Genomic DNA, 26,371 nt, shown 5'->3' on the forward strand with positions numbered 1-26,371 from the left:
GCCTTTTTTTTGAGCAGAAAGAATCTGGCATCTGGCACAGGCTGGTTTTAGCTGCCTCATCTGACACAGGCTGGTGACTGCCTTCAGGCTGGAAGCTGCGACTCCCAAGCAGTTCATGGAAACCGGAGCAGTAAAGACTTGAGCCAGGACCATTCTTCTCCCACCTGCTGGCTCTACCCCAGACCCTGTTGACTGGCCTGACTCTAGGCTTTCCAGGCGTTTACTACGGTTTCTTCTGGACTTTGTAAAATGGGGACAGATGCTAACTTCTGCCTCAGCAGATCTGAGGAGCTGACAGCAGAAGAGGAGGCTGTACTGTGTAATCTGGGCCCTGGGTGGTTGCACTAGAATCCACTTGCTTCAGGGATGATTTCCTGCAGGGATCAATGCTGGACTCAAGCTTGGTAGTTCCGTGAAGGGCTCTCTGTCAGTGTTCTGGAAAAGGCTCTCCAGCTCTGCCCAGGATGACAGAATGGCTTCCTTAGAAGGTGTCTTTGGAGCTGGGGAAGCTGGAGAATTATATTTGGAAATAATGAAATAAATCAAAAGACGAAGAGTACCCACCTCCCCATAAGAGGAGATTGTAAGAGGTCAAATCATGAGAAGTGAGGCCAAGGAAAGAGATGCTCAAATATGAATTTGAGGACAGACACTGTGACTAATTTTGCTATGCAGCAGGCTAAGGGCAAGAGAGACCGGCTCTGAGATGCCTTGGCTAGAGTGGAGTAGAATTGTATTTGCTGGTTGGGGAATGTGTGGGTGGAGGGGAGGTCATGTAGACTCTCTCCGGAGGAGAAGGAATGAGAAGAGGCCCAGAAGAAAATGTGGTTGTGATGTGTGTATGTGTGTGTATGCCTGTGTGTGTGTGTGTGCGCACATGCATGTGTGTGTCCACATGTGTGTGTGTGTGTGTGTGTACATTCACATGAACCGTATTTTGTTTATTTTTCTTGTAAATATGGGAGAGACTGGGGACAAGTTTAAGTACTGGCAGAAGGGAGACAGCAGGGGAAAAATGTGAAGCCATAGGCTGGGAGACGAAGGTCTCGGGGAGGGCAATTTAGGGGAACGGTTGCAGAGAGAGCTTGACTTTGGCAAAATGGAGGGATGCCTCCAAAGATTACATTTTAATTTGATTGATTCCTTGGCTACTATAATAAATCCTGAAATTTGCATAAATACTAAGCTATTTTAAAAAGTAACTGTCGCTTGGCTTCTGTGAAAATTCTCCATTCCCACTTCCAGGCAAATGATTTTCATTAGCAATTATGTAATTTCCCCCCTTCCCTTTTTCCTATTCTTGCCCAACACCTTTCTGTAGCTTAGCCAAATGGTTTGAAATGAAGTTGCTCTAACTTCCCCAGCAGGACCACTTTAACCTGTACTTAATTTTGGTTTTTAACTCTTGGCTTTCCATGCTGGGTAGCTTTTTTACAGCTACCTACCCGGAGGAAGCTGAGACCTGTGCCCTTTTCTTCCCCTCTTTATTCATAGTCACAGTGAGGCTAAACATTGGGAAATGTACCACAGGAAGAGAGGAGCCATTGAGTGCTGAAAATAATTATTAAATTTATGCAATTTCTGGGAAGAATAAAGTAAGTTTTTGTATAAACTCGAAGGCTGTAAGATTATGTGTAATTGGGGACATAAAACTACGCTACGGTTAATGATAAGCTTCAGTGAGTGTTCCCAGCATAAAAATCTAACGAGGAAACAGAAATTCTGATAGAATTCACTCTCTTCAGCCAGTGTGACTGCTTCTGGGCCAGATACAAATGAGCCAAACTTTAAATTTAAAAATGGTCCTTTTTTCTGGAGCTGAGAGGCTTTTCCTCCTCCTGTTTATTTGTATGTATAGCTGGTCTGTAAATACAAACATAGATGCACATCTAAAGGAGAATTTGAATTTTGTGTGGAAGGAGATTCAGTAGCAAATCCATCCCCTAAATGTGGCTAACAAGAAATTTTATGTGTCTGCTTCTGTCTTTGAGAAACAACTTGAGGGCATCCCCTGAGCTGGTGAAATTGTGAGCATTCCTTAGCAGATTTCTGTGAATGAACGGGAGACAGGATATTAGGCCTGCTTCAGTTTTTAGTGTCTGGAGACCCTTGGAAGATGGCACCTTGGAGGAGAAATAGAATTTTTAAGGCAGTCACAGAGCTTTGGGGTGGGAGTCCTTAGCATGCAAGTTTGGACATCTGGCTTTGCTCCTCAATGCTGGTCTTTGATATCTGCTGTTATTTCTTGGAAGTTCAGAGAAACCACAGCCTTGTTAGCCATTACCAAACATAGGTAAGGTCTCCTCAGAATCCCATTCCAGTCCTGGTTAGCCATCACCGAACATACATGAGGTCACCCCGAAATCCCACTCCAGTCTTGGGAGTGGAGAACCTTCCGCTTCCCTCAGGTATGTTCTCTTCAGAAGATAAACGTTTGGCAGGAAGTTAACTCAGGCTAACTGGTTTTCAGGTGGACTTTCAAGGGTTTCCGTCTGCGCAGCCCATGGAGGCTTTAGTGGTTTCCTTGTATCTTGCTGCAACTGGTTGAGTAATGAGCGGTCACTATGAGGGGATCCTTCATCTAAGCAGAGTGCTGGTACGGAGCTGACCCTTGGCTTCTTGTTTAGCTTCTTGTCAGCCGGCTCCCTTCATAATTCCCACTCCTACAATCAGCTTCCAGATACGGGGTCACTCAGCTTCCCTTCGCTGGGAGCGCACAGTGAGGCGCCTGGGAAGGCAGCTGAGGCAGCAGATGCTATTCCTGCTACTGAGATCGACTTTAAGATGTCCCCACAGGGAATTATGGGAGCTCAACGGAATCATCTCCCATTTCTCGCTTGCAGCCTCAAAGAGACCAGTTCTCCTGCTTCCACGCTCCTTCATCCCACCAAGCATGCGCAGGACCTGCTTTGGGTTTACTGACCACCCTGTGTATAACTCATGCAAGACAGGTTACAGTGGAGCGTGTCACCCTTGCTACTCAAGCATGGCTCAGTAATGCCCCACCGGGCTTCAGCCTGGAAATAGGTTTTATTAGTGTTTAGCTTAATGTTTTCCTGTCCGGAAACCTTTCCCTTCCATTGACAGGGCTGTTCAAGAAAGCATCTTTAGGGAAAGAGCTACTTTTCCCTTGTCCTATTTGGCCACATGGGATGGATCCAGGAAAATCGGTTTGTTTTGGGAGGAACTGGTAGCACGGAGAGAAGGGCAGTGGAGGCCTTGGCAGTAGCCTGACTCAGTTGGGCTTGGCCAGGGGGCTTCTGGTGATGGGCAGCTGCCTCCTGGGCCTGTCATAGCTTGGGCTGGGTTGGGAATGCACGATTTTGCTCTGGTATAAAGCATCCTGTCTTTTCCATTCTGTTTCTTACCCTTTGACATAATGGGAGGGGGCTCTGACCACAATAGAAAGCAAAGAAGTGAAGACTTTGTGTGTCTATTGCATTTTCCCTCTTCTGGGTTTTCTGTGAGGCTCAGAGTAGAGGGGATAAATATTAGCAGAAAAAGCTCCCGAGAACACAGAGAGAAAGGTGAGTGTTTCTGCAAAGCCGATGTAAGCCCCATGAGAGGGCTTGGATGGAAGGCAGGTGGGCTATCAGCTACAGAACAGTCCTCCTCCTTAGCAAGCCTTGTGGTTGACACAGGTGTGAGTAGGGGCGAAGTCAGGGGACAGGTCTGGGACGACTTGTCAATTGCGCGAGAGAGCTGGGTTTTATCTGGAAGGCGTTTTAAGCTGGTGGACAAACTCATTTTCATCCAGTATGTATTCTGGGCACACCAAGACAACTGAAGCAGAAGCAGGAAGATGGGGAAAGATTGCCACATGGCCCATGGCCCAAGTCAAAAAATGGTTGAGATCTGGACCAAAGGGCAAAAAGATCTCCAATGAGGAAGAGGAGCCTGGCTGCTCTTGATGACTGACAGACCCTGGGGCTTTGAGGGGAGGAGTCAAGGATGACACCCCAGTGGCCAAGTGGTCAAACATGGGCAAAAAGTGAGTTAGAGTGTCACGTTCCAAAGTAGAAGAGCGAGGAAATGGTAGGAAGATGGAGTAGAAAATTCAGTTGCCAGGAGTCGAGTAGGCAATATTGTCTTTTTCTAAGCAAGGACCCCAATGACATATGCTTATTCTTCTCCCAGGAGAGATTTTGGGCTTCACAAAATGGTACCAGTGAAGTTCCATCAGCCTGACCCATACATCCCAAGTGAAGAGACTATGGATTTGCTCACCACATACAAGCAAGATTTTAACTACCTCCCTGTCTGTCAAGTTGGCCTCATCAAACCTCGGGACACTAAATTTCCAAACGACAAGATACAGTATCTGCCTACTTACAAAGGTGAGAGGAAGGCAGAGGAGAGGATGGGTCAGCCTGTAGACTCTCCAGGAAATGGTTACATATGTATTACCTTAGGGCAAAGGTCAACAAACCATTTCCTGCCAGCCAGATCCAGCTCTCAGCCTACTTTTGTACAAATGGAAAGCTAAGAATGGCTCTATAATTTTCTCTAACTGAAAAAAAATGATGATTTCAGGGCATGTTGAAGATTGTGGAATTCAAAGCTCACTACTGATAGGCACATTATGTTGGAAGAGAACCATAGCCATTCTTCTGTGCATCTACTATGGCTGCTTCCGTGCTGTAGTGGCAAAGCTGAGTGTTCATGGCAGACTCCATTACAGGAATGTGTAATATCTTGACTTTGTATAGAATATATTTATGATCCTGTCTTAGCCTCTGTTTGAATCTTACAATGGGAAATCTGTTCAAGTTTAAGCTAAGATTCTACAGTTTGATAATTTCATTCATCCAGCCAAGAGAAATTTGAAATATAACATGCATACAGAAAAGTGAATGCTTTGTAATTACACAGACCTATGAATTTTTACTGGTTACACACAAATAGTGCTTGGCCAAAAAATACTATATCCACAGAAGTGGAACACAACCATTGTGCTGACTTTTATTTTTTCTTCCTTTGCCATGCTGGGGAGTAGACCCAGGGCCTTCCAAACACCAGACAAATGCTCTACCTCTGAGCTACATTTCTTGCCCCATTATACCGTGCCATAATAATTTAATATTATAAATTAGTTTTGCCCTGTTTTAATTTTTATATGTTAGATTGATTTTTAAAAAAATGTATATTTTAAATTGATATATAATAATCATACCCATTTATAGGGTATGAGTTGGAATTTTGATATGTATGTACACTTTGTAAAGTTTTCAGAAATGTCTTTATCTTTAATTTATATATTTAATTTTCTTTTGACTTGCGTATATGTGTGTATCTGTGTGAGTATAAGGCATGTGAAGGTATGCCCAATGAAGCCATAAGAGCTTTGCCTCTCCTGGAATCATCATTACAGGTGGTTGTACAACATGGATGCTGGAAACCAGACTCACGTCCTCTGGAAGAGCAGCAAATGCTCTTAGCCACTGAGCCATCTCTCTAGCTCCCATTTTTAAGATTTATTGTTTTTCTTTGTGTGTAATGTTTTTGTCCGCAGTGTACTATGCCAGAAACACAGACATATTTGTGTCTCTTCGTAGTGCTTTATTGAAAAACAACCCATAAGCTACTTTGGATTGATTGGTTGCACATGGCCAATTAGTTTTGATTTCCCTTTGATGTTGGCCGGGGAAAACACAGTATCTTTTATTTCAATCCAATTACTACTATTAACTCTGGGATTATGCATTACACATCACTCAGCAATTATAACTCTCTGTATGTAGGCTTCAGAAGGACTGCAAAAGAGCTGAGGAGACTGTAGAAGTCAAAGGGGCCTTACCCTTAAGGCGGAGACCTGTTGCTGATGCACAGGCTTCTCTGTGGGTGGTTAGATACATTATTAACTGGTCCAGTTGGAGAGCTGCTGCAGGGTCTATAGAGCTGAGATATGGAACTATGGGAGCTGCAGAACTGTGGGGGTGGCAGGGGTGTGGGAGGAGCAGGGCTGGGGGGGGCGGCAGGGGCGGGGGGGATGGTAGCAGGGGTGTGGGGGCGGCAGAAGTGCAGGTTGTAGAGGTGCAGGCCAGGCCCCGTTGGGAGACAGGATGTATGGATGGACTAGATGCTTCAGTTGGCCTTGTCAAGCAGTGGGGACCATGCTGAGCGTGAAGCCCAGGAGAGTGGTGGGGGGTGGGGTTATTTGCTGATGGATCTCTTGAAGGACATATTGGGCGGCCAGATGACGTGTCTGTGGGTTCATGGTCATTGCTGTGTTATGGATTCTACTCCTTTTGATGGTCAGGTGAGGGTATTACACTCTTTTTGTTTTCATAGGCTTGATAAGTTCTTGGACCTGTTTTTCTGATGTGTTTTTAAAAAGGATTTACTTTTATGTATGTGAATGTTTTACCTGAGTGTCTGTATGAGCACCATGTGGGTGGTAGGAACTAAATCCAGGTGTTCTGGATGAGCAGCCATCCCTTATCCCCCTGATGTGGTTTTAGTATAGCCATCTGCTCCCACATTATATGGTAAGTTCATAGGTGGCGTCTTTGTATTCTTAGGGAAGCATCGTCATTTGTATATCATGGTTAGTGTCGGATAGGTGGTTCAGCAAGAGCAACAGAGTGCAGAGCCGTCTTCTTGCCTCTGCACTCAAAATGGAGTCACCCAGGGCAAGGCGCAGCCAGAAAGTATTATAGTCTCTGGCAATATGGAGTAAGCCCCGCCTCTACAATTTTCATCTTCTCAAACATCTCTCTGGGGTGAAAACACTCAAATCCTCATCATTATTACCTTTTATTTTCGTTAGCATATATTAATTGCACAGACAGATGGGTTTCATTGTGGCATTTTAAAAAATATACACTATGTATGTTAGCCATATTTACCTCTCTGTTACCCTCCCTTGTCCACACCTCCCCTCTCCTCCTGAGTCTCTTCCTGTTGTAATGCAGAGCGAGTCACGTCCAGCTAGCCCAGCTAGCTTAACCCCCAAATAACCACACAGAAGTTGTATTAATTAAAACACTGCCTGGCCCACTATCTCTAGCCTCTTACTGGCTAACTCTCACATCTTGATTTACCCTATTTCTATTAATCTGTGTTTACTACGCGGTTGTAGCTTACCAGGAAAGCTTCTAACCTATGTCCATCTCAGGTAGGAGAAACATGGTGTCTGTCACACTTCCCTTCTTTCCAGCATTCTGTTTTGTCTACTCCACCCATCTAAAGCGCTGCCCTATCTTTATTCAACCAATGAGAGCAACACACAAACAGAAGAACCTCCTACACCATCTTCCTATTTCAAGTAGTTCCCCTTTTCATCTGATATCTTTGAAATCCACACATTTCCTTTGATATCTGTTACATGCTAGGCATCAGGCGAAGGAGCATAATGACCAGTCTTTGACCTTTCAGTAGAGAGACAAACTATGTTGTCCTGTGGACTGGGCCAGCAGAGTGGCAATCCCCACTGTGTAGCTCATAGCCACATAGCCCGAGGTCAGGGAGTGAGAGAGTGGGTTTGTCATCAGTAACTCGTCACGCTTGTCATGCATCCTGCTGTTCCAAGAAGACAGGCTAAACAGTTCGTGTGGAACATTTTGGGGGCCTCTGTGGGAGTGTGTTGAGGGTTGCTTTTATTAATCAAGCCAAGCGTTTGGGTGGGAGGTGACAGTGGAGGAGGGAGAATGCAATCCATCTGCCAGGGAATCCTGCATGTTGTTGGTCTTCTCTGCTTAGTCCTGGAGCTGATTCTGAGGTGGCTTGGACTTTGCCCTTTGACTCGCTCATCTTTTGTGTCCCCATCTTCCTCGTTCTATAGCCACCTCTGTCAAGCCATATTCTCAGCGTTATTATTCTATGAAACATGAAGGGTTTGTGAACCCCCAAGCCCTATTTTTCTTGTTTGCTTTCTTGTCTACATTCATGATGACTGTCCTCAGTATTGCTGGAACCTCTGGGTCATTGACACGTCTGCTTTTCTCTACATCAGCACTGCTGTCTGTCCCTCCTCATGGAGCTTCCTCCCTGATATTTATTTCCTCCTTGAAGCCTGCTTTTTAGCAATGTCTCAAAGTTTCTCCCTTCTAGTGTGCTGTTGCTTCTTCTAACAGAACCCCAGTTCTGCCTCTGCAGGTCTGCTCTTGAGTATTCCCCTGAGCACGGCTCTGAGGAAGGCAGTAAGGGACTCCTATAGGGCATGCTCAACCACAAATTCTCTCATCCTTACTATGCACTGTGAGCACCTTTGATCTCAGTGAGATACAGGCTCTTCAGTGTAGCACAATTAATAAAAACTCAGAGACAGATATTGGGGTTCAACCTGAATTCAGACCAGAAAAGCAAAGCAGTCAGCCACTGGCTCTTACCTCTGCCTCAGTCCAAAAATGACTTTGCTTCCAGGAATCAGAATGAGTTTGAGCCTGAAACCAGTTTCTTCCCATCTTATATTCCTCTCTAGTGCTGGGATTAAAGGTTTATAGCACTACCACCTGGTTTCTATGGCAAACTAGTGTGGCTACTGGGATTAAAGGTGTGTGTCACCATTGTCTGGTCTGCAAGACTGACCAGTGTGGCTGTTTTACTCTCTGATCTTCAGGCAAACATTATTTATTAAAATACAAATGAAAATTCACTACATTTCAGAGGAACTGATTGCTTAGTTCAGTTTCCTCATTTCTACCCAAGTATAGTGTCATGTCTGGAAATGAAGACCACACCTTGCTTAGGATGGAGAAAGTCCTATAGTGTTTATTTCTTATTGACCCCAACAAACTGTTTACTCCTAAAAATAAACAGACAGAAATTATAAAAGCAAATACTCAGGTTTCAATCCCTTCTACCTCCAACTTTCCTGCACTTCTCCCTAGTTTATCCATCTCAAACCACCCCCTGTAAAACCACAGAATATTCCACTGCTGAAACTTAACCTTGGCTTATAGTAAAATGGAACAGTCTTTAGTGATAGTTCTTTCTTTCTTTTTTTAATGACATCATCTTATCCATTTATGCTGCTGTGAAAACAAGCCCGAGACGCAATACACAGAGTATGTTCTTTCTCACGTGATGGATGCTGGGAAGTCAACAATCGAGGCATCGGCAGGTTCAGAGTCTGGCAAGAACCCTTAGTTCCAAGATGGTATTTGGTTGCATTGCCTTCGCAAGCTGAAAGGGAGGGCACAAAGGGCCTGAGTGAGTTCCCTCCGGTTCTTTTAAGGACAGGCCCCTCATGATTGAATCATAAAGGTCCTTCCTCTTCATACTACTACAGTGGATATTAAATCTTAACATTTGCATTTGGAGTGGAAGGTGTGATTCAAACTATAACAAAGGCTTACGTTTTTAAACATGTGAACAGTTTATTTGATCTCCTTGATGACATCATGGCTTCCAAAGCTGTGCCTTTAGTTCCTAATTCCCATTCCCAGCATTTTAGGACAGAGAAGCACAGCAAAGAGATGCAAGGGGACAAATAAAGGAAGGAGTAGTTGTGAACCACTGCTTTCAGGGCTCCAGATGACAGTGTCTGGCAATAGTTCTGTCAAATCCCCATCCTTCCAATTATTCTACAGGTCCCAGCCAGGAGCTGGAATGAAGGTGGGGAAGGACCATGCCGTTTACCTTGCCTTTGGGTCAGTTCTGGGACACTTTCCGAATAAGGGATACCATATCCTAGCTTCTTGCCTTGGTTTATTGTCCCTTGAATGACTTAACTCTTGTGAAAATTTGCTGCTCTAGTAAGTATTTCCCCAGTAATCTTTATAATTTTTGGCCATATATTACTGTCTGTCTTTCCAAGGAGGGTTATCAAGGCAAGAAACCAAAGAACATGGTAATTAAATATGTGCATTTCAAAGGATGCCATTTATATTTTGCTTATGTGTTTTATTTATATTAATTCTGTGAGAAAGATATTTAAACCTTTTCTTTTATCCTCATGACCAGTACATTTACTGTGGTGAAAGAAAGAAGAGAGAGAGAGAGAGAGAGAGAGAGAGAGAGAGGAGAGAAAAGAAAGGGAAAGAAAAGAACCTACGAATAAAAAAAATGCTCAACAGCATTTGGTTGTAATTTGTGACATTTTCAAAACACCATGCAATTGAAAAGATTGAGAGTGTAATTACTTGATGCTCAGCTTTAGGCTTAGCGATTTTTTTTTTTAAAAAGGACATTATTATTGAATGGAATCCCGTTTAAAGAGGTTCTTGCCAATTACCCATATGACACTCTGGCCCTGAAGGGCTTTACTGGTGTGTGAATACTTTGTCATGTGGAATTCTGAGTTTTTTCAGGGTCTTATGGAGGGATATGTGTGTGTGTGTGTGTGTGTGTGTGTGTGTGTGTGTGTATGTGGCTGTGTATGTGTGCGTGTATAATAGTTGCTGGTGGGGGAAGTCAGGACGCTGAATAATAGTGTGGTTTCAGCTATGTTGTTGGTTATCAGGAGTCTCGTGGGGCAAGTTTGAGCTTAGGAACCTGTTTTCTTAACACTTCATCCGTCAGAGAAGAGGGCCAAGGAAGTTCTGTTCTACTCACTCTGAAGTATCTCGCGGCAAGATGAAGGTATCTCCAGGTAGACACCGCATTTCAGGGCAGCCTGACGTGTGGTGAGTTGAACATGTGGTTTGTATTCAGCAAGATGGTTCCCGCTAAGGCCCCCTAATGCTTTCAAGATGCTGATAGAGCCATTAGTGGCTCTTGGAGGGAGATTAGATTTTCAATTAAAATGAAGCCAATTTTGAAGAAGTAGTTGGTAGTATTGCTGGCCTAAAATAAACTTCGGAGTGTGCCTGAGGGGGGAATTATCAGGGTTTCTGGAGCAGGAGAGGCTTAGTGAGCCCCTTCCCCCCAGTAAAACTTGACAGAGTGGTAAAATCAATTGTTGCAGGGCTCTGGACATCAACCGAAGGCAGAGGACAGATTGAGAGCATCTATTTAAGAGACACGAGTGACTTATGAACAGTGGGCATCGCTGGGATTTTATCCTGGAGCTGCATCTGTCAGTTCACCATCTGCCCCCAGGTCTGTGTGTGTGGTAGCCCCGCTGGGGGACTGAAGACTTGGGAGAAAAGCAGTCATGCTGCTAGAAGGCTCCGAGTTGATTTCAAAGAGAATTTTTGACCAAACAAGGTTATATAACGAGAAACCATTCAATGATCACAACTTGTGCCACCAATCCTAGACTTACGGGGATAATTGTGGGCAACGGATAAGTAGATGAGTGAGAAAATTCATAGGGAGATACACACAGGGCGCCTTGATAGGCTCCAACATAGCCTGGTGGTCTGAGAGGCTGTGGGCAGTCTCAAGAGCCATGAGAGCAAGGCCCTTTCTGTCTACTCAAGTGCTCTGGCTGAATGGGAGGCCGTATATCTGTGCAGCAGAGACGTGAAAAAAATAATAAAAAAACAAGCAAGTTCTGATTTGTGAACGACTTGATTTGTGTAGTCTCCAGCCCCCCAGATGCACCACACTGGTTGAGGTGTTTGAGTCTAACTGCTAAGCTATGGAGGATGAATCTCAGGAAGTGGTCTTAAAGGGGCTACACACCAGTGACCTCACACTGTGGAGGAAAAGATGGTAGAATGAGTGCAAGGCTTTCTCAAATAGGAGGAAAGACAAGAACTCTTAATGGAGGGAGCATGTATTATGTAAGTCACTTTGTTTTGGGAGGGAGAGGAGAGAAGGAGAGGAGGAGGAGGAGGAGGAGGAGGAGGAGAGAGAGAGAGCGAGAGAGAGCGAGAGAGAGCACAGAGAGAGAACAGAGAGAGACAGGGGGGAGTAGTAGTAGGAGGAGGAAGAAGAAGAAGAAGGAAGAAGAAGAAGGAGAAGGAGAAGGAGAAGGAGAAGAAGAAGAAGAAGAAGAAGAAGAAGAAGAAGAAGAAGAAGAAGAAGGAGAAGAAGAAAAGAAGAAGAAGAGAGAGGAGTGAGAGAGCTATCAGAAAAGGGATGCAGGGTCCATGCACAAAAGCTAGCAGAAAAATATTTGAAAGTAGGTACTGTAAATATATAGAGAGTGGTTGGAAGCCATCCTTAAGGAAGTGAAAGCAAGTATAACAATTACTCATCAACAATAGAACCAATAAAGGGAGATCATAATGAAATGAAAGATCCAGAGTTGAATAATAACCATTTACTTTTTAAATTGAGAAGTTCATCAGGTTTGAGTTGACAGAAAAATCAGTTATATAAAGGCAAATCAATAGAGATTATTCAACATCTTATGTTCACATAAAAGATTAAAAAAATGAAACAGATATTAAGAGATCCAAGACAGCCATCAAGATTACCAGTGCACTCATAATGGGAGCCCCACCTCACAAGAAAGGATAAGAGGGCAGTTAAAGAATTAATTTCTGAGATACCCCAAATTTGTGAAAAATTTACCTAGACATCCAAGAGACATTATGCCAGTAGTATTAACATGAAGAGATCTGTGTGTTATGGTCAGACTGGAACAAAAAGACAAAGATTTGGAAAGAACTGAAGAGAAATATCTCTTCATACAGAGAGAATTGAGGCCCCCCATCCAGGGTCACAGCAGATTCCCTTCAGAAGCAACAAAGAACAAGGCAATGACTGGGTTGAGATATTTGAAATACTGAAAAACATCAAGAATTTTATGCTGAGTAATTGTTATGTTTCAGAAATGAAGGTAAAGCAATGATATCCCCAGATAAAGACAGCACCTATCTTTAGCTGGTTGTCTTAGACATGCCCTTAGAGGAAATCGCTCCACAGAGACGGAGAATGTGCTTACAAACAGAACTTTCCAAAGAAGGATGAAGTTATCAGAGAAGATACCTGAAGAATCTACAGAAATAAAATATTTATGAAGACATCTGGAGAATATCCAAAATAAAAATAGAGCCAATAAATGAGGACTGTTGAGCTGGCCCCATGGGTAAAGGCATTTGCTGCACAACTCTGAGGATCTGAGTTTGATTCTTGGATCCCATGTAAAGATAAAATGAGAGATCTAATTCCTCAGAATTGTCCTCAGACCTCCACATCTGCCATGGCTCTTACACACATAGTATACACCCCATAATAATAATAATAGGACTAAAATTGAAAAATAAGTAATGGTTTTTTTTCCACTGTCAGTCTTGAAGAATAAAAAGCAAATTGTGTTTCTGTACATTTGCTTGCCTTGACAATTAACATGAAGCTGAAAAAGACATCTCTAGGCCTTGGAAATACAGTTCTGTGGTAAGAAGTGTTAAAGCATGCCTAAAACCCTGTATATGATAGTATAATTTAGCACACAAATAAAGTACAAAAATCCCAATCTCCAATAGATGAGTTTTAAAATAAAAATTAACATCCCTTTCTGACCTTCAGGAACTATTTCAGAACAGTAAATACAAATGTATAATAAACCTATAGACAGTACCTTGAGTGTTGGAATTAAATGCATTTCCTCTAAAGTGAATAAGACAAAGAACCCATTCTCATCACTCTTACTCAATATAGTTAGTGAAAGTTTAGCCATAGCAACATGGCAAAAAACAAAACCAAAAACCCAAAAACTAAAACCAAAAGAAGAACAACAAAACAAATGAACCAAAGAAACCAAAACCCAGGATAAAATCAGAAGGGAGAAGCAAAGCTAAGCCTATTTGCAGATATTAGGGTTCTGTAACCAGAGTATCTTAAAGATTCACACAAAATACTTGCAGGCCCAGACTATTCAATGAAGTAGCAGGATACAAAATACACACTAAAAACCTGTGGTTTTTTTTTAACACACACACACACACACACACACACACACACACACACCTCAGTGAGAAAGAAATCAGGAAAATAGTCCCATTCACAATAGTTTCAAAGAGAATAAAATAACTAGGAATAAACCTAACCAACAAACAAAGAGACCTTTATAGGGAAATCTCTAAAACACTGAAGAAAGAAATTGAAGAGAATTCTGTGAGAGGGAAGGACCTGCCATGTTCATGAATCAGCAGAATCCATATTGCTAAAATGGCTACCATGTCAAAATACCCATGGCATTCTTCTTAGAACTTGACAGAGAGCTCCTAAAATGCACAGGGAAACAGACTACTTTGGATAGCTGGCACAAGCAAAAGTGTAAAGCTGGAGGCATCTCAGTACCTATTCTCTGTCACACTACAACCACAGGAGCAAAACCCGGCATTGTCTGGGCATAAAAACAGACACACAGACCAATGGGATAGAGATGAATACCCAGGAATGAGTCCGAGTATGTCTAGACGTTAGATTCTCAAGAAAATGTCTCCTGGAAAAGAGATGGCTTTTAAACAAATTATATTGGGAGAATTTAATATCCACATGCAGAAGATTGATCTAGACCTCACTCTCTCACCAAAAAGTCCAAACTTGATGGAAGACCTTATAAGAATATTTAAAACTTTGAAATCACTAGTACAGAATACACTCATTACTTTAAGCTTTGACCAAATGTCTGACAGAAAAGTAACTCGAAGGTTTGAGAATACTGGTCCATCATGGTGGTTTTACACTGGTTCGTATGGTAGTTAGCACTTTAAAAGTATTGTTGGCCATTTTATTTCTTCTTTTGAGAATCTTCTATTCAGTTCATTAGTCAATTTATTGATTGGATGATTTACTTATTTGAGGTTTAGTTTTTACAGTTCTTTGTATATATTGTATACTAATCCCTGGTATGATATGAACAATGATGTGCGTGTGTGAGTGTGTGTGCGCACATGCGCTCTGGTGATTGTTTCCTTTGTTATTCAGAAGCTTTTTAATTTTACATAATCCCATTTGACAATCCATAGAGTTATTTCTGTGGCACTGGAGTACTAGTTAGGACATCCTTGCTCCCGCCTTCATATTGAAGTGTTTTTACATTTTTGTTTTACATTGACTGCTAACACTTTTAAAGATTACATTAAGGTTTTTGATTTTTGTGCAGAGTGAGAGATGTGGACTTAATTTCATTCTTCTGCATGTGGAAATTTAGCTCCTAGCAGAATTTGTTGAAAGGACTCTTTTCTCCAATGTTTGTTTTTATAAGCTTGGTCAAAAATGAAGGGGCGCTAACGGTGTGCATTTATTCCCTGGTCCTCCCTCTATTGCATCTCACTGGTTGGAAGATCTGTTATTATACCAGCATCCTGCTGTTTTTTGTCACTGTGGTTTGTGTTGTAGTTGGATAATAGGTGTTCTGTATGATACCTCTGGCATTGCTCTGCTAAGATTTGCTAAGATATTCAGGATATTTTGTGCTACTGTATGAATTTTAGAATTGTTTCTGTATGTCTGTTAATGGCCATAAAATTTGATGGGGTTTTGTTGAACCTATAGATGGCTTTCAGTACTCTTGCCATTTCCACAATATTAGTTCTGCCTGTGCATGAACATGGGAGGTCTTTGCATCTTCAAAAAGTCTCCTTCAATTGCTTCCTGTTGTATCTTCAAGTTTTCTTTGTAGAGATCTTTCATAGCCGATTATGTTTATTTATTATCCTACATGTTTTTTTTTATTTTTTGAAACTGTTATGTGACCCCTTCTCATTTTTTGGTCAGTTTATAAATACAAAAAAGCTTCTAATATTAATAAGTTCATTTTGTACCTTGCTACTTTGTCGAAAGGGCTTATCATGTCTAAGAGTATTCCTCTGAGTCTTTAGGGTCTGTAAAGTATAGGATCACATTATAAGTAAATAGGGATATTTTGACCTTTTCCTCTCCTATCTGTACCCCTTTTGTTTATTTCTCTTATTGCTTTGCCTAGGACTTCAAGTTCTTTGTGGAGAGAGCAGAGGATGCTCTTTTCTAATTCCAAATGTTAGAGGAAATTCTTATTTCCTCCAGTTAGTATAATGTTGCCTATAGACTTATCTTATGTATATGAGTGTTTTTACTGTGTGTATGTGTACCACACACATGCAGTGTCCATGGAGACCAGAAGAGGGTGTTGGGTCCCCTGAAATTGGACAGTTATGGTTGTGAGCTGTCATGTGGGTGCTTGGAATTGAACCTGTGTTCTTGACAGCTGAGCTGTCTCTCTGGCCCCCTCAAAACTTTTTTTTTGTTGAAGGAATGTTGCAGTTTGTTGAAGACCTGTTCTGCATGATTAAGATAAACATGTGATTTATTTAATTAAGTCTATTTATGTACTAAGTTACACTTACTGGTTTACTTACATTGAATAAACCTTGCTTCCCTGGTATGAAGTCAACTTGGTCAGTAATCTTTTTAATGTATTGCTCAATTTGCAAGAATTTTATTGAACTTTTGAATGTTTTTATTGGGTAAGTTGGTTTTTATTTTTCTTTTGTGTGTGTCCTTATCTGGTTTTTGTATTTGGGTGGAACTGAAATTCCTTCCCATGAGACATAAGCAAAACATCTACCTCATCTCCTTAAGGTCCCATTGACAAATTGAGACATGATTCTGTCAGTTCACTCTAGGGGAGCCAATATATTTACTGGGCTTCCAATGCTCAGAGAGCATTGGTGAGGGATTGCTTACAAGGGTGTGGAGATTCCTCTACATAACAGGCTGCACCAGAAAGTCTGTATCTCTAGTTATTGTGTTATTGTCTGACCTTCTGCGCCCATTAGGTTTGTTTTAGTGAAATTGGAAACCCCAATGTTTGGTGCACATATTTACAAGTTGCTGTAACATCTTTATGAATTATTCCCTTTATTAACATGCAGTGGTCTTTTTATCTATTCTAATTTTGAGCTGTAGTAGTTTTATCAGATATAAGAATAACTACATTGGCTTACTTTCTGCTTGGGGTTTGCGCCATAGATTGATTTTCATTCTTTGACTCAGTCTCTGTGTCTTTATCAATAAGGCATGAGTCTTGGAAACAATGGAAAGTTGTATTTACTTTTATTTCTTTTTAAAAACTTTTTTCCGTTTTTTTTTATTTTTTATTTTTTGATATAGGGTTTCTTAATGTAGCCCTGGCTGTCATGAAACTCGCTCTCTAGGCTAGGCTGGCCTCAAACTCAAAGATCCACCTGCTTCTGCCTCCTGAGTGCTGGGATTAATGACGTATGTCATCACTGCCCAGCATATTTACTTTTTTAATACGTTAGTTGAGGCCACTGACATCTAAAATTATTATTGAGAAATGTTCACTAGCTTTTGATGAGGTGTTTTTCTTTTACTTACTTTTCTTTTCTTTTCTTCTCTTCCTTCCTTCCTCCCTCCCTCCCTCCTCTCTCTCTCTCTCTTCTCTCTCTCTCTTCCCTCTCCTCTCCTCTCTTTCATTTCCTCCTCCTCTTCCTTCTTCTTCATCACCTGTCTTTTGTAGCCCAGGTTTGCCTTGAACTTGGTATGTAGCTAAGGATGATCCTGAATTTATGATTGTCTTGCCCCTACCTCCAATGTGCTAGGATATAGGTATGCACTATCTGTATCCTGACTAAATCTTCACAATTCTGCTGGTTGTTTTCCTGGTTGCTTGGATTGTTTTTTCTCTACTCTCCTCCCTGTTAGTATCAGGGAATGCTGGTTTAGTGTGTTGGATATGTTAGGTTCCTCTCTAGCTTTGTTAGCTATTTATCTTACAAAATTTGTTCTGTCCTGTGATCTATGATTGAGACTGTATTTATTTCCCCAATGTAGCATTCCTTTAAGTCTTCTGTAGGTTTTGTTAATTTTTGTTCATTCTGAAGAAGTGTTTTTTTTTTTCTATCAATTCTAAAAGATAGTTTTGCTGTCTATGGTATGCCTGTTTGGCAGTAATTTACTTTGAGGGTTGAAGTGTATCAGCCCATGCTTTGAAGGTTGCTGTCTTTGTGTTTTGCTGACCCCAGAGCCTATGTTATTCTGATGTTTCTGCCTCTGTAGGTGACTTGGAGTTGGTGTTCCCTTCTTGTTAATATTGTTCCTTTGCTTTGTGTTTTTGATGGCTTGACTATAATGTGGCTTGGGGGTGGTTCTTTTCCAGTTATGTCTATTTTGGATTTTTAATGCCTTTAGTATTTTAATGTAATCAGCCCCCCCCCACCATGTTTAGAATGTTTTTGCTGTAATTTCACTAGTTTGTGTTTATTTGGCTCTTTCTTCTATCATGTAGATTCTTAGTTTGTTCTGATGATTGTGTCTCAGAGGTCTTGGGCATTGTGGCCATGCTGATTTATTTACTTTCCTTTATCAACATTTATTTTGTTATAAAGAGTTTTATTTTTATTTATGAGAGTGGAGGTTTCTCTCTCTGTGTGTGGTTATTCATGAAAGCCAGCTGAATCCTCTGGAGATGAGTTACAGGCGGTTGTGAGCTCTGCCCAGTGCAGGAGCTGGGAACTGAACTCTAGTCCACTGCAAGAGCAGCAAGCCCTCTCAAGCACTGAGCTACCTATCTCTCCAGCCCCCTTATTAATACGTTAGTATAGCGTTTCATCAACTCTGTCCTCCATACACGATATTGTTTCTTGCAGTTGGCTGAGTCTGTGGGTAACAGTTTTCACTGCATTCTTTTTGTCTATTTCACTGAGTTTTTCATTTCCAATATATATTTTTAAAAATCTTAATTTCCTTACTGAAATTTTCTTCTACGTTGCTGACATTTTCTTCCATTTTACTGACATGTCTTGCACAGCTTCCTCTCTAGGGTCTGGACTGAATTCATCTACTGGTTTATATCCCTTTCAGACCATTGATAATTTTTATCATACAACTTTAAAAATTACTTGGCGTTTTATTTATTTCAGTTCAATACTTGAGTTACGACCTTCTGGAGAAGTCATGCTAGATTGCTCAAGTTTCCATGCTGGGCTTTGAACATCTGCTGGTTTGCATGTTTTCTGGATTTGGGGTGTTCTTCTTCAACAACCTACTTCTAGAGGCTCAATCTCCAGAACTACTCAGTGAGGAAGAAACAAACCACGGTGACAGATCAGCAGTTGCAGAAAAACATGGGCCGTTCGTCAGTGACTATAGGCATGGAAGTGGCAGCCGCTGGGTTCTGTCCTATGGAATTAGAAACTATCCGGGTAAGGGTGGAATTAGGAAATGAATGAGGTAATGGGAGGACACAGAGACAGAAGCAGCAGCAGCGAGCTTCCGTAGACAAAAGCAGAAAGAGGAGGGGCTGGAAAAAAGGGTAAGAGAGGGGAAAAGAACAGAGCAAGAGATTAGAAAGTGAAAAGTTAAACAAAAGAATTCCTATAGTAACGTAGTTCAAAGCCCAAGGTAGATCAATGTCAGAAGGGGAATAATGACTGGAAATGTTGGAGTAGTAAAAAAGTCAGCAGCTGGAGAGCTGGTTCCGTGGTTAAGAGTGCTTGCTGCTCTGTGGCAGACCTGGGTTTGGTTCTTAGCACCCACGCGACAGCTCACAACCACCTTAATTCTAGTTCTAGGTGATGCAACTCTTCCTCGGCAGGCTGCAACGGGCTTCTGCACCCACATGGTGAATAGAAGCTCAGAGAGACAAATGTCTACACATATTTTTTGTTTGCTTTTTTATATTATTTTTATATTGATTTTTTTATCGAGCTCTACATTTTCTCTGCTCCCCGCCTGCTCCCCCTTAACCCTCTCCCAAGGTCCCCATGCTCCCAATTTACTCAGGAGATCTTATCTTTTTCTACTTCTCATGTAGATTAGATCTATGTATGTTTATCTTAGGGTCCTCATTGTAGTCTAGGTTCTCTGGGGTTGTGATTTGTGGGCTGGTTTTCTTTGCTTTATGTTTAAAAACCACTTATGAGTGAATGAGTACATGTGATATTTGTCTTTCTGGGTCTGGGTTACCTCACTCAAAATGATGTTTTCTAGCTCTATCCATTTGCCTGCAAATTTCAAGATGTCATTATTTTTTTTTTTCTGCTATGTAGTACTTCATTGGGTAAATGTACCACATTTTCCTTAATTCTTCTTTGGTCAAGGGGCATTTAGGTTGTTTCCAGGTTCTGGCCATGACAAACAATGCTGCTTTGAACATAGTTGAGCACATGTCCTTGTAGTATGATTGAGCATCCTTTGGGTATATACCCAAAGCGCTATTTCTGGGTCTTGAGGAAGGTTGTTTCCTAATTTTCTGAGAAATTGCCATACTGATATCCAAAGGGGCTGTACCAGCCTTGCACTTCCACCAGCAATGCAGGAGTGTTCCCTTTACCTGGCTTTTTAAAAAATCCAGGTGTGGTGGTGCATGACATTAATCCCAGCACTCAAGAGGCAGAGGTAGGCAGATCTCTAAATTCAAGGTCAGCCTGATCTACACAGTGAGTTCTAGTGCAGAAGACTACACAGACTCTGTTAAATTTTTTTCTTCCCCCTGAGATAGGATTTATCTGTGTATCCCTGACAGTCCTGGAACTCACTCTGTAAACCAAGCTTTCCTGGAACTCACAGAGATCCGCCTGTCTCTGCCTCCCGAGTGCTGGGATTAAAGAAGTGTACCACCACTCCCTGGCTCCCTGTTATTTATTTATTTATTTATTTATTTATTTATTTATTTATTTATTTTTGGGTGTGTGTATGTTTAAAAAGAGAACATAAAGTAAAAATACTACTAAATGTAGAGACAAGGAAAAGCAGTAAGCACAGAGGGCAGAAATAAAAAGAAAAAAAATAAAAAGAAAAAAAATGCAGAAATGAAACAAGATGAATGTATAAACGATAACAGCGAAAACAAGAAGTTTTGAGAAATACACAGCAGTCAAGTCCCTTTAAACATATGGGAAAAAGTAAGTTGGGGTGTCGGGGCTTCTCCTTTCTGGGCCTAGGGAACTGGAGACTGGTCCGCCATGATAGACCTGAAGAGTCGGGTGCTTGAACTTGAGCTCTGGTCTTTCCTTTGGTCTGTAGCTCTGCCCTGAGTCTGTGCTAGACAAGCATCTGAGTCTGTGAGACTCATTTCCAGAGTAACAGTTTTCTGTCTTTAGTTTTGTATTCTGTGAGCTGGGCAGATCCTTTTCCCCTCTGAGAGTCAGCCCCATCGCCCTCCCTGGCGACTGCTTTAGTTGAAGAATATCTGGCACCTTCCAGTGGGTGGTGAGCGTGGGGGAAGCAGCTACAATACTGAGACGGTGCCAGCAGAGTACTTCTCGAACTTTCATGGCCTCCTGCAGGAGGGAATATCGCTGTAGCTATCATGCATGCACCTGAAAATTAAGTTCATGGGCTTTACCACAGTGAAGGCAGGCAGACAGATGGCTCTCGAGTTTGATCAACTTGCTGGTCTGAGGCTCAGAGTTATCCCACTTCAGAGTAATTGTAGATGAGGCCTGCTCCTGGCCACCGAGGCAGGGGCTGTCTCTCTTGTGCGTCCTAGCCTGAACCACCCTCCTGTGGCTTGCCCACTTCAGTCTGTCTGTTCCTCACCAGTCTCTCATCACCCAGGGACCACGGCCGGCCAAATGGAGTCTTCTTAACTAGTAGGTGTTCCTGGGTTCCAGGATAGTTTCTCTCTCAAGATGGCGCCCACAGCTGCCCTCTGAGCCACATGGCTTGCCAAAATAAAAGTTCTTTCTGTTGCTGGCTAGAGGAGAGTCATTGTAACATCAGAACCTGCAATTGACTGAGGCTCATGATGGCTGCCATCTTGTCTTGAGGGCAAGGCTGCTCTGGCTTCATCTGGTTTACCTTTTGGAAGTGACTTTTGAGGTCCATATGCCACCTTTCACAGAACTGGTGCACTGAGGCTAATTTTGGCTTCTTTCTTTGCATGATGGTATAGCTTCCTTCTGTCCTTTTCAGCATCCTTTGACTTCTTCATAAATTTCTGAGGCAACCCTTGAGATAAAGTCTTTTTTGTTTCTTATTCTGAATCTCTTTTTTGCTGGTACCCACAAAAGTGGCCTCTAGTCTGCCATCTGGCCCTGAAATCTCTGCTCCTCACATGCCTGCAGACCAGAGCACAGAAAGAACTAGAAGCCTTCCTGGGCTATAATGCTCATGGCCTCTTCCCAGTGGCCTGTTTCTGCCAACTAGGTCCTTCACCCCAAAGGTTCCACAACCTCCCCAAATAGCACCTAGCACCCCAGGATGGAGATACATAAACCCCTAGAGTATAACAACATAAGAGGGTATGTACAATATGGTCAGTGGCCCATTGTATGATGTGTGGAATGCTACAGTGGAAATCAGCAAACTACAGTACAAGCAGTACGTACTAAAAACATGTAATAAAACATATAATAAAAGCAAAACAGCAGCAGCAAAACCCTGGAAATGTGTGAATTTTGGATTAGACCAGGATTTCTTAGGTAGCACATTTCGTTACGTAGATAACAAATGCTATTATACCTCTCTAAAGCCGTTCAAAATCCTGCCTGTGGCCTCCACTCCTGTTGGTTACATAGTCTAAGACTCCTGAGAAACTGCATTTGGCCCGCCTGTCCCTAAAGGTGCAAGAGAACTCTTGGGGGTCATCCCTGTGACTGTAGGCTTGGTAATTGATGAGCATTGCGAGACAACACAGGCCTCACTGTGAGTCAGGCATTAAGGAGAGCAGGGTGCACTGCGCCCACTGTTCCGCTGTTCTCAACTGGACTTTTGGTCTCCAGGCTGTCCTGAAGGCTTGGGATAAAGTTGCTTCGGAAAGCACCTGGTGGGTGTCTCCGTTCCTCCAGTGCAGATTTCTTTTGGGGCAAGTCCTTTGGTCTTAGCCATTCCAACCCACTGCAGAGGTTCCTCTTGATATGGCTGTGTATTTGATCCAGTTGCCAGAGCTTCATTTTTTTCAAACACCCTGAAGTTAGCCTTTCTCCAGATCTTCCTTGGTTATTCCTTTCCAGTCTGTTTCGAAATGTAGTTCTGTTGTGATTGGGGATGTTTTGAAGCAGGACTATGGAGTCAGGTCTCTGTCTTAAATTTTCAGGTAAGCCTTTTAGTTTCTCTGAGACTCTCTTTGGGAAATCTGAAAAACAGAGACAATCATAATCATTGCATTTGGTGACTGCTAAGATGTCATAAGTTTATGTATGGAAAGGCCTTAGCACAACTGGCTGGCATATAATAGTCTCAAGAGTGCAGCTTCGGAATCTGGGTTTGTACCCATCTTTTTTTTTTTTAACTTCAAGCCAAGTAATCTGGATGTGAATTCCCTAATTTCTCTGTGCTTCCATTTCTATAAAATGAGTATTTTCATTAGGGGATTCTGAAGAGAAAATGAACGAATAACATACTAAGAACTAAGGCCGAGGCAGTGGTCGCCCTTCTCTCTTTAGGCAGCACCATATTCTTATTCCCTTGGAGCAGTATGTTTGGTGTGTGTGGATTAGATACGAGCATTACAAGGACATAATAGTAGTCACTGGCTAGGTAGACCCGGTTGGCTTGGCTGGTGGATCGCCAGTGGTGGTTCGTGAATCTCTGTCTTACTGTCTGCCACATGTGTCTTTCCGTGCACTCTGCCAGCGAGAGGCAGCCCTTTCCCCACACAAGCATGACTATGGGTCAGACTTCTCTGCTGGAATAGGTCCAATAGATTAAGACCCTAGGTCTCTAAAATCTCTGTGCACAGCACTGTGGCATACAAGGAGAACTTTGGTAAATGGTTCTCTCTGCACAGCAGGCTGCAAGCACCATGAAGATGAAATGCCAAGAGTGCATGGGATGGGAGCAGGAATCTTCTTTGTTCTGCTATGTCAGAGATTATAATTGGAAACTGGCTTTGGCTTTGGGGCATTTTAAAACACATGGAAATGAGGAGGTCTGATCGATCAGTGATTACCTCTTCTTTAATTTCAGCTGATTATTTACCTTGGAACCAACCCAAACGGGAGCTTCTTCGTCCACCACACAAGTTCCGGCCAGAGTCGGCCAAGTTTGAAAACAGAACCACACATCAGGATGACTATACCATGAAAGGCCTTGTGATTACTGAAAGCTGCAAGCCTCCAGCTAAACCAAAGCTCTATAACATCCCTTTGGAGGATCTGACCAACTACAAGATGAGCTATGTGCCCCACCCTGTGGAGAAACGCTATGTCAAAGAGCCTGCGAAATTTATTCCCTGCGACATCCCCTTCGAGAACCTGACCACCCACAAAGAGTCCTATCGAGGCCTCCTGGGGGAGCCTGCCAAGAGCACGAAACCTCCAGCCAGGTGCCCTGTGCAAGATGTACCTTTCTCAACCTCCACCGAGTTCCAAGATAAGTTCCAAGCTTGGCCAACACCCCAGATACCCGCCAAAGCTCCCGTTGCCTATGTCCCTCCCGAGGAGAAGATGGATCTTCTGACGACTATGCAGACCCATTACAGGTACCTTAAGGGTAGCCCTGCTCACGCTTGCCGGCCTGTGCCTTCCGTGAAGAAGAACGGCTGCTTTGAAAGCTCCACCACCACCAAGGACGACTACAAGCAGTGGGCAGCTGCCCTCACAAAGCCGGTCAAACCCGTGCCCCATCTGACCCTGCCTGCCGAGCCTTTGGACTGCCAGACTACCACTAAGATCTGCTATGTGCCCCACCCACCTATCACTACTAAAAACTACAAGCCCCCCTGGCTTGGCCTACGGAGAAACATCCCTGTGGAGGGTCAAACTACCTACTCCATTAGCTTTACTCCCAAGGAGATGGGCAGGTGCCCGGCATCGTACACTGAGCCCCCTGGCTACATCTTTGAGGAGGTGGACGCTATGGGGCATAGGATATATAGGTCCCTCTCTCAGACAGGCTCTAGGCAGGGCAGCTGTCTTTCTATAAACGACGCGGAAAAGGCTGGCCAGAAGGAACTGGAACTGTCAGCCTGACTTTGAAAAATTATTTAAGAATTCCACAGTCCCTCAAAAATTATCCATTGAAGCATTTTCCAGAGCAACAACAAACAAAAATTAAAACACCTTACCTCATAATGAGAAACTGTTCTTAACCACCTGCAGGATATCTGAATAGCATGAGAGTCACTTGAATAAAGGAAAGTGATGGGCACTCATTGGCTGATTGACCCCCGTAGCCCTCCCTCTGCTTTCCTCTCTAACCCCTTCAGGTCCCTTTTGTTCACGGAATCAAAGATGACCACAGTGACGTTTCTGTGATCTTGATCTCATTTAATTATCGTGTGACTTGATTTTAAGCTTTGCCAAGTTTGAAGTGCCAAAGAATAAATGCTATTTTGGGACATTGAATTTGTAGGTTGGTTTGTTGACCTTCGTGTACTTGCTATGCAGAGAGCTGTCGACATGGGACCTTTGGAGGGACTTCATACAAACACCTTATTGCATCTCAACAAGGGAAGAGGTTCTTTGAGCCCAGGCTGGAGTCTTCTTTGGGTTTTCTGTGTCCAGGTCTCCTTCACAGGACATTTGTCTACTTATTTCCTGCGTGACATACCATCAAGGATAATGATGTCTGATTGGGTGTGGCTCTTGTCAGTCCTTGACAAAGGAAAGGGAGGCGGTCCTGGAGGAATTCTATGGGAATGTGGACCTGCCAGACTTTTTTGCCTTCTCTCACATTAACGTAGGCTCTAGTTCCAGGAAGAAGGGGAGGAAGGGCCACTTGGCAAGCAGGCACTTGAGAGCTGGCCCTCGAGCTGTGAGTAGAAACTGTGGGATCTTCTAAATGTTCAGAGCCCAGAATGGATTGCCCGAGGCAGGGCAGATTTCTGGGAACGCTGGGCCTACTTATCCTAAAATAACAGCTGTGACCAGATCTGTGACAGAGCTTGGCACAGAGAAGGGCCAGGCTCTGCCTTGGAGATTTCTTGGGCCTAAAGTTTTTTAAAACCAACTTTTGATGTGAAGGTCAAGTTGAAGTAGGCAGAAGGGAGGAAAGATTGTTCAAGAGAGCTCTTTCCAGGCCTAGAGGGCAGAAGATGCGGACTGACACCTGACTTACCCACCTGTCTTTCCACATTGAATTTGCAGGTTTGTTCACCTTCATGCGCTTTCTATGGAGAGCACAGAACCCCTAAATACTCCATGGTCCTAGGAACTTGGGGATATGGTGGAGGAGATGGGATTTCAGCTTAAGACATTGGCTTAGGCCCAGAGCTTGGTTTTTCAGTGAGGAGCCTATATCTTCTGCCCAGTCTGTCCATGGTGCTCAGGTCTGGCCTGGGCTAGTTAAGTTCCCCTCCCTTGCATCTTCACCATGAAGTTAGTTTTTATCAGTGGGTTCAGACATCTGTATCATTTGTTCCTGTGTCTTGTCTGACGAATGGATGCCTATCTTTTTTTTTTAAAATTTTTATTATGCTCTACATTTTTTTCTGCTCCCCTCCCTGCCTCTCCTCTCCCCTTCAACCCTCTCCCAAGGTCCCCAATGCTCCCAATTTACTCAGGAGATCTTGTCTTTTTCTACTTCCCATGTGTACTAGATCCGTGTCTCTCTTAGGGTCCTCATTGTTGTCTAGGTTCTCTGAAATTGTGATTTGTGGGCTGGTTTTCTTTGCTTTATGTTTAAAACCACTTATGAGTGAGTACATATGACAATTGTCTCTCTGGGTCTGGGTTACCTCACTCAAAATGATGTTTTCTAG

At 42.8% G+C, this 26,371-nt stretch overlaps 1 protein-coding gene across 1 annotated transcript in view; it reads left to right on the plus strand.

Annotated features, from left to right (window-relative positions):
- The window catches only part of Saxo1 (stabilizer of axonemal microtubules 1), a 99,747-nt gene extending 74,731 nt beyond the window's left edge, over window positions 1-25,016 (plus strand). Inside the window, exons 3-4 of the mRNA XM_087903889.1 lie at window positions 4,138-4,337; window positions 23,638-25,016. Of these exons, the coding sequence (XP_087760015.1) occupies window positions 4,138-4,337; window positions 23,638-24,641 (1,204 nt within the window). The 3' untranslated portion in view covers window positions 24,642-25,016. The remainder of the gene's footprint in view (window positions 1-4,137; window positions 4,338-23,637) is intronic.
- The last annotated feature ends 1,355 nt before the right edge of the window (window positions 25,017-26,371 follow it).

The sequence above is a fragment of the Myodes glareolus genome, chromosome 3 (genome assembly GCF_982192425.1).
Source record: "Myodes glareolus chromosome 3, mMyoGla1.1, whole genome shotgun sequence".
Lineage (NCBI taxonomy): Eukaryota > Metazoa > Chordata > Mammalia > Rodentia > Cricetidae > Myodes > Myodes glareolus.